Here is an 8,031-nt window from a genome sequence, read left to right on the forward strand (position 1 = left end):
TTGTGGAGAGGTTGGAGTCTGTTTGATTGAGTGTGTGGACAGGTGTCTTTTATACAGGTAACGAGTTCAAACAGGTGCAGTTAATACAAGTAATGAGTGAAGAACAGGAGGGCTTCCTAAAGAAAAACGAACAGGTCTGTGAGAGCAGGAATTCTTACTGGTTGGTAGGTGATCAAATAATTATGTCATGCAATAAAATGCAAATTAATTACTTAAAAATCATACAATGTGATTTTCTGGATTTTTGTTTTAGATTCTGGTCTCTCACAGTTGAAGTGTACCTATGATAAAAAATTACAGACCTCTACATGCTTTGTAAGTAGGAAAACCTGCAAAATCGTCAGTGTATCAAATACTTGTTCTCCCCACTATATAATGGGTGTTCGTTCACTCAACCCAACTGACTCCAACAGAAAAAGCATTCACCATCAAAGACAGGTGGAACCTAAATCAGTGCCGTTAAGTGTGGAACATTCAATAAACCAAGGCAGTGGGGTACATGCAGACAGACTGGAACATTCAATAAACCAAGGCAGTGGGGTACATGCAGACAGACTGGAACATTCAATAAACCAAGGCAGTGGGATACATGCAGACATACTGGAACATTCAATAAACCAAGGCAGTGGGGTACATGCAGACATACTGGAACATTCAATAAACCAAGGCAGTGGGGTACATGCAGACATACTGGAACATTCAATAAACCAAGGCAGTGGGGTACATGCACACAGACTGGAACATTCAATAAACCAAGGCAGTGGGGTACATGCACACAGACTGGAACATTCAATAAACCAAGGCAGTGGGGTACATGCACACAGACTGGAACATTCAATAAACCAAGGCAGTGGGGTACATGCACACAGACTGGAACATTCAATAAACCAAGGCAGTGGGGTACATGCAGACAGACTGGAACATTCAATAAACCAAGGCAGTGGGGTACATGCACACAGACAGGCACTTGTTTAACGTCCTAAAAAGGGAAGAAAGAGGGATTTACTAAAGAAGTTAGCTAAGTAGCACAGAATGAGGTGTTCTCTGTTCTTTGCCGCCCTCACACACACAATTATAATGCAGAATGCACACCAACACACAGAGATATACACTGACATGGTTCTTGACACAGCTCTTTAGCCAGCATGTTTGAAGAGCAGAGGCTGTCAAATGACTGTGTGGCCAAGCAACTCAATCATCAAGTTTGCAGAAGACACAACAGTAGTAGGCTTGATTACCAACAATGATGAGATAGCCTACAGGGAGGAGGTGAGGGCTCTGGGAGTGTGGTGCCAGGAAGATAACCTCTCACTCAACATCAACAAAACAAATGAGATGATCGTGGACTTGGCCATCACTGACAAACTGAAATGGCCCACCCACGCAGACAGTGTGGTGAAGGCGCAACAGAGCCTCTTCAACCTCAGGAGGCTGAAGAAATTTGGCATGGCACCTAAAACCCTCAAACTTTTACAGATGCACCATTGAGAGCATCCTGTCGGGCTGTATCACCGCCTGGTACGGCAACTGCACCGCCTGCAACCGCAGGGCTCTCCAGAGGGTGGTGCGGTCTGCTGAACGCATTACTGGGGGCAAACTACCCGCCCTCCAGGACACCTACAGCACCCGGTCACAGGAAGGCCAAAAAGATCATCAAGGACATCAACCACCCGAGCCACTGTCTGTTCACCCCGCTATCATCCAGAAGGTGAGGTCAGTACAGGTGCATCAAAGCTGGGACCGAGAGACTGAAAAACAGCTTATATCTCAAGGCCATCAGACTGTTAAATAGTCATCACTAGCACATTAGAGGCTGCTGCCGCCTATATAAATCACTGACCACTTTAAGAAATTGAACACTAGTCACTTTAATAATGTTTACATATCTTGCACTACTCATCTCATATGTATATACTGTATTCTATTCTATAATATTCTACTGTATCTTAGTCTATGCCGCTCTGTCATTGCTCGTCCATCTATGTATATATTTTTAATTCCATTCCTTACTTAGATTTGTGTGTATTGGGTATATGTTGTGAAATTGTTAGATATTACTTGTTAGATATTACTGCACTGTCGGAGCTAGAAGCACAAGCATTTCGCTACACCCGCAATAACATCTGCTAAACACGTGTATTTGACAAATTAAATTTGACATGGTTTATCACCTCTGTTACTTTCTCCTCAGTGAGTTGACTAGCTGTGTCCAGCCTGACTGACACTGGGACAAATATCACAGAACACCCACCCAATCCACACCCATTTCAATGACTCAACACATGGGCCTACAATACCGATCATCACCTAGTGGGCTACGTCAGTAGCATAGAACAATGGATCAATGATAAGATAAGAACTCATGATCCATGCCTAACAAAGCTCCATCCTTCCAGATGATCATGAGATAAAACAGAGACCGAACACAACAGAAAGCATGTGAATGTGATGAAATGAGAGAAAACAGAAAAAGAAACAGTCGAGGAGAGGAAAAATGTAAGTATGTAGAAGATTAGATTCCTGCAGTGAGCGAATGCATTCCTCTGCCTGCTTGCCCTGACATAGCAGACTTTTATTACACAAGTCACTTATCCAGTTAGGACAGACCGAGCTCACGCTCTTTAGGCTACATACTCTGCACCTGTAGGGTTTACTAGGTACCACAGTCAAAGCCTATATCAGGGTTCCCCAACTGGCGGCCCGCGTATTTGGCCCCCCAAGTTCAGATATATATTTTGATGTTTATTGTTTGACATAAAAGACTGTAAAAGGCAGCCCTGCATGCTGTTTTTCTGTTCTACATGCATATATCTGACTCAAGCTCAAAGCCATGTCATCTCTAACGACAACACCGCTCTTTTTCTTAATCCACTGTGGAATCTCTACTAATAATATCCATCCCCCTGCAACCCCCTACCTCTCCCCAATTCTCCCTACGACTCTCCCCCCATTTCCCTCTCCCTCCTTCAGATCCAAGAGGCTCCTCCAGGTGCATTTACCACTCCAGTTTCACATGAGCTCTCATTCTCTGAGCTATAATATGCTCTTATCCAGAGAGAGGGGCTGCCCCGCCAGGTGCACTCATCGGCAGGAAGCCTAGTGGTTAAGAGCATTGGGCCACTAACTGAAAGGTCGCTGGTTTGAATCCCCGAGCAGGCAAGGTGGACAAATCTGCCGTTCTGCCTTTGAGCAAGGCAGTTAACCCCCAACAATAACTGCTCCCTGGGTGCCGATGACATGGATGTCGATTAAGGCAGCCCCCGCACCTCTCTGATTCAGAGTGGTTGAGTTAAACATGGAAGACATTTCAGTTGAATGCATTCAGTTGTGCATCTGACTAGGTATCCTACTTTCCCCCGCACAGCTAATGAGAGACTGAACAACTCAACAGGCAGAGGTCATGGGTTGTGTTACAGTGTTACAAAACTCTCACTGTGTGTAGAACTACTGTCAGAGGGTTCATCATCAGCCAATCAGTGGCCTCTGTCTAGTGGGATGGGCATCAGGTGGGGGCAGTGTTGCATGCTGGGAAGGGTTATTTCTGCTTGAGGTGTGTCCAGGCAGGGTTGATCTAATGACCTCTGTGTTAGAGCTGAGGCGAACAACCGAAAATGATCGACACCGACCACTTATCGCTGACATTTTTCTGATATCATTCATCACATTGAATTACCCATTCTTACCATGGGTACTCTCACTGGCTATGATGTTACTATATCCCCCTCCATCAGGTTACTACAGCCAGCGCGATGTACCGCATGTCAGTGTTTAACTCTACCATACAAAGTAACATATTCTTTCTGTTGATGATTTAAATATATTTCTCATTCAAAATCGTTTATGTTATTGTGACGTGTAAATGACATTTCAGAATATTATCCCGCAAGGGAGACCATGCAAATTCCTTGCCTACGTGTGAAAGTGCAGAACAGAGAATAAAATGTATTCCATATGATGTACTGTACTATACCCCGGTTCAATCCGGAGACAGTAACCTGTGAAAAACCCTAACCGTTTCATCTCCAAAACAAACACGAACTTGCTACCGGGTTACAGTTTCCAAACCGCGAGTCACGCCGTTTGCTACAATGTCACTCATTGCAACGCTTCAGAGTTGGACATGAGGTGGATAGCTACCTACTTCCTCATTGGTTCACAAACCAAGGTTTGACATTAGCCTTGCAGATTTCAGAGTGGTGGGAAAACACGCTGAATAATATTATAATATAACTGGCTGCAAATTAAATATAATCACAAGCAGGTTTGGTAGGCAGAGATACAAGTGATATAATGACAAGCCACTTGTTCTACCAAAAAGTAGCTGTTGATGCGTCCACACTTGTTCAGCATGTTGTCATCAGAGCTCTAAAGTAACATTGAACAGGAGTGCGTTAGCTAGCTAACTCACAAGCAGTGAAATATTAAATGAATACGTACAAATTTCTTTTTCCCGTCTCCATCTTCATAACTTTTCTTTTCTTTCTTGTCCTTCTTGCTTTTGGGAGTAGCAGCAGAGGCAGAATTCCCCGCATTAGGATCCATTGTGATTTAGACAATTTCCTCAAAGGGAGAACAAAAATAAACCCCAAAACACACCCGGTGATTTCCGTATTTTTACACAAAACAAACTTACGCCCCACTACCAAGTTATCAAAAGCTGTCCTTTCCGACGAAAAAAAGTCTGAGTAGCCCCTGAGGACTGTCTGTACTAGTTTACTGCTTTTGGACTAGTTACTTTTAGCAAGTGGCTAGCTGTAGCCAATAACCCGAACCCCCCGCCTGTGACTGAAAAAGGAGGGAAATTTAAAGTACCCCCAAACAACGGAAGGAAATGTATAGGAGCCACTCTTGACGACTCTTTGTTGTTGCACCAAACACAACTTTACCATTACATCTAGCTAGTTAATGTTGCGCAATAGTCTTCCCAAAGAAAGAGGTTGTCCGTAATCCTCGCAAATTTTGAGTGCCTCCCTGTCTATGCGGTAGAGAATGATGGCTGACTAGCTAGATATCTTAAAACTCGGTAAAAAAAAAATTTGACGGTTCTTCCTACTACCACAAGTTGTTTCTATACAACACCGTGGTCATGTCACTGTTGACTCCATTATTATAGTTTCCCCAAATTCGTGTCATTACTGCAACAAATTAACTTTCCCGAGTGACAGCGTTCAAACACGTCCACAGTAGTCTTCTTCCTGTCCTAACAAATTGGAACGGATGGGGGAGGAGCCATGCGCACTAGAACTACACCTGAGAGACATGACATTTACAGTAGAAGGACGGGTTGCCCTCAAGTCGTTCTTGTAAATTTGATGAATGTGAACAAAAGTCACATGTGAAGTAGAACGACGCAAAACAAATTAATCAAATCATGCTTAATAAAAATAGAAAAGTTGAAGGCTACATTTAAAGTGATTGAAATGTAGCTTTGAGTAAAGTAGTCTATAATTTCAGAATCCCCCCTCCCCCTATATTTTTGGGGACATATTTTACTCTTTCCAGCTCAGCTCCAGCATGACAAAATCCCGTTAGAATGTGTTTGGGGTGTGGTTCATAGTCTATATTTTTAACCATCCCAACATATGGAGTTGAGAATGTTATTGTACTCACTCTATGTCTTAAAAACACAAACAGACACAACAATAGAACAGACACAACAATAGAACGAATCCACCTCTGCAGTTCATTGTGATATGGAAATACTATTTTCCTCATAAGCTTAAATTTGATTCACAATTTCATAATTATTTCCTTAGATTTCAAGATAAGACTAATGACAGTCTTAGGCTACCACCTAGTGGTTAAAACACGAACAGCAGGTTCGTTTTCTGTCAACGGTTGGCCTGATTTATCTCCGGGTCATTCAAGTGTCAAGAAAGTTTCACCCTTGTCTAAAACAAATCAAATTATCACGATTCTGAGCACAACAAGTTTCAATGACTTAGCAGTAAAATCGACTAGAATTATGGGGCTACGTTAGAGTATAGGCAGCATTAGCAGTGGTCTATCTTTCCACAATATGTATTTATCTTTCCTTCAGAATGTGCCGACTGCGTCGAACCAAATCCAGGCGGGCAGGCCTCCAATTGACTATTATTTTCACTTCAACACTCACAGCAATTTCCATAAAATGTAACTTGCTCAAATTCATGAAAATGTCTTTATCTAGGCTGGCTGAGGAATTCCTTCAATGTAAACCTGCCCTCCTCTGAAAATGGTAGAAAGCAATTAGCTATATGAAGATGCACACACAGGAAATTACAATCTGGAAAGTAATTCAGTTTGGCCACGGCCTAGGCCTACATTGCGCGCGCGCACACACACACACACACACACACACACACACACACACACACACACACAGGCTACTCCCTTGTGGTCACAAAACTGTCTTGGCATCTAGTGGATTAGGATATATGTATCTCATTCTCCATCAAGGGTGTTTTGGAACAACATATTTCAGAGTGGAGTCGGCATAGACAGCGAGGCCTCTGGATAAAAGGATAGATAGTCAATTTGTCTTGGGCGATTTATATCAGCGTTAACCACTCGTTCTGCGAGCAATTAAACTAGTACATTGTGAGTGATGGTTTAATAAAATTAAAAAAATGAAAGCGCGTGATAAACAGGGATGCAGTCATGAAACCTCTTGTCTCGGATATTCAACTATCAATCCGTGTCATCCCATCATCATCATCATCATCATCATCATCATTATCACCTATGATTTTCATATAGCCATATTGAACTAGATGGACAAATATAATATATTTAATCATGGTTTTACACAATACAAAGAATGAAACTTTAAGCTCAGAATTACACAATAGATCTGCAGAAGAGCGCATTACAGTGCTGTAATATAAAATGTTTTATATACAACAACAAAAAAACATACACATTTATATAGGCCTACACGTAATGACATTTAGTGCAGTTTGGAACAGGGCGCGTAATAGGTCTCTATCTCATTGTGCCAAATGAACACATAACGGTTACGCACAGCGTTTGGACCATGCACTGGCTGAAATAGTCAATATCACACATCCTTCCATGAACACATTCATAACACAAGTTACCTAGTCCTACAGACGTTACCAGCTGAGTGGGTCACGGATTCTATTTGTATGAGGTCCGGGCCTCTCGGAGAGACCGATCGTAGGGCATGAAGAAGGAGTTCCTAAGCTGACAGTTGATGAAGAAAACGATGAGCAGCACGAGCAGAAACAGCACCAGACAGATTACCAAGTAGGTGGCTAGGTCCGGTTTGTTCAGCTCCTCTTCCTCCCGCATCCCGCCCCTGCTGCCCGTGGGCCTGAGCAGGGCCGCCATGTTCACCGATCCGTGAGATGCGTTAACGGACACGGTCTCGTGCGTCTGGAGGGCCATCCCTAGGTCGAAGTCTAGTGCGTTGGTGGAATTCAGCAGGATTTGTCTCAACATGACCGCTCGCGTCACCGGCCTTCCACCCGGTCAACGTTCAACTGGGAAGGGAGTAAAATAGCAGTTTCTAATCACAGTTCAATGTGTTGATAGGCTATATAACGATCAATCATGCAAATGTTAACAGTTCACAAACGACCATAAGTGCACAATTGGGCTACAGACCCCTGTGGAAAAGAATGACGCACATGGAAAGAAATGGAGTGTGTCAATACGGCAAACGAACTGAGTGTCTCTATCCATAATAGCCTACCTCATACGAATCTGTTACTTACTTTGGTGTGTGCAGCGGGGTGACCCGCAGCTGAGGTGGAGATCCAGGGAAACAGAGCCCGCATTCCTCAGGCGTTGTTTGCTCTGTCCACTCTCTCCCGGAGAGGACGCGCTCTGGAGAGGCGGTGTTGTTTGGTACTAAATCCGCTGCGCCTACAGACCATATGCCGCCTGTCCTTAAGCCATTCATTTATCCCCACGCAGAACTGAATTTCGCATATCCATGTATGTCTAAGTCACGTAAAATCACCAGAGGTTGTCTAGTCTCGTTACCGGTGATGTAGGCCTAAACCGACATGCAGGAGCTTCTCCGGC

At 43.4% G+C, this 8,031-nt stretch overlaps 2 protein-coding genes across 3 annotated transcripts in view; both read right to left on the minus strand.

Annotated features, from left to right (window-relative positions):
• Positions 1–5,187, minus strand: part of LOC121532834 (protein diaphanous homolog 1-like) — a 172,644-nt gene extending 167,457 nt beyond the window's left edge. For both annotated transcript variants that reach the window (XM_041838636.2, XM_041838629.2), the window contains exon 1: positions 4,438–5,187. In XM_041838636.2, coding sequence (XP_041694570.2) covers positions 4,438–4,542 — 105 coding nt within the window. In that variant the 5' untranslated portion in view covers positions 4,543–5,187. The remainder of the gene's footprint in view (positions 1–4,437) is intronic.
• A 1,932-nt stretch (positions 5,188–7,119) lies between these two features.
• LOC121586060 (small integral membrane protein 32-like) lies at positions 7,120–7,443 on the minus strand. The gene has a single exon (XM_041902511.1). The coding sequence runs from the start codon at positions 7,441–7,443 to the stop codon at positions 7,120–7,122; it is 324 nt and encodes a 107-aa protein (XP_041758445.1).
• Positions 7,444–8,031: the final 588 nt, after the last annotated feature.

Source organism: Coregonus clupeaformis, chromosome 2 (assembly GCF_020615455.1).
Source record: "Coregonus clupeaformis isolate EN_2021a chromosome 2, ASM2061545v1, whole genome shotgun sequence".
In the NCBI taxonomy this organism is placed as follows: domain Eukaryota; kingdom Metazoa; phylum Chordata; class Actinopteri; order Salmoniformes; family Salmonidae; genus Coregonus; species Coregonus clupeaformis.

Bases quoted from the DNA above. Each gene is read 5' to 3' on its own strand.
- LOC121586060 (XM_041902511.1), bottom strand. From the start codon at position 7,443: ATGTTGAGACAAATCCTGCTGAATTCCACCAACGCACTAGACTTCGAC.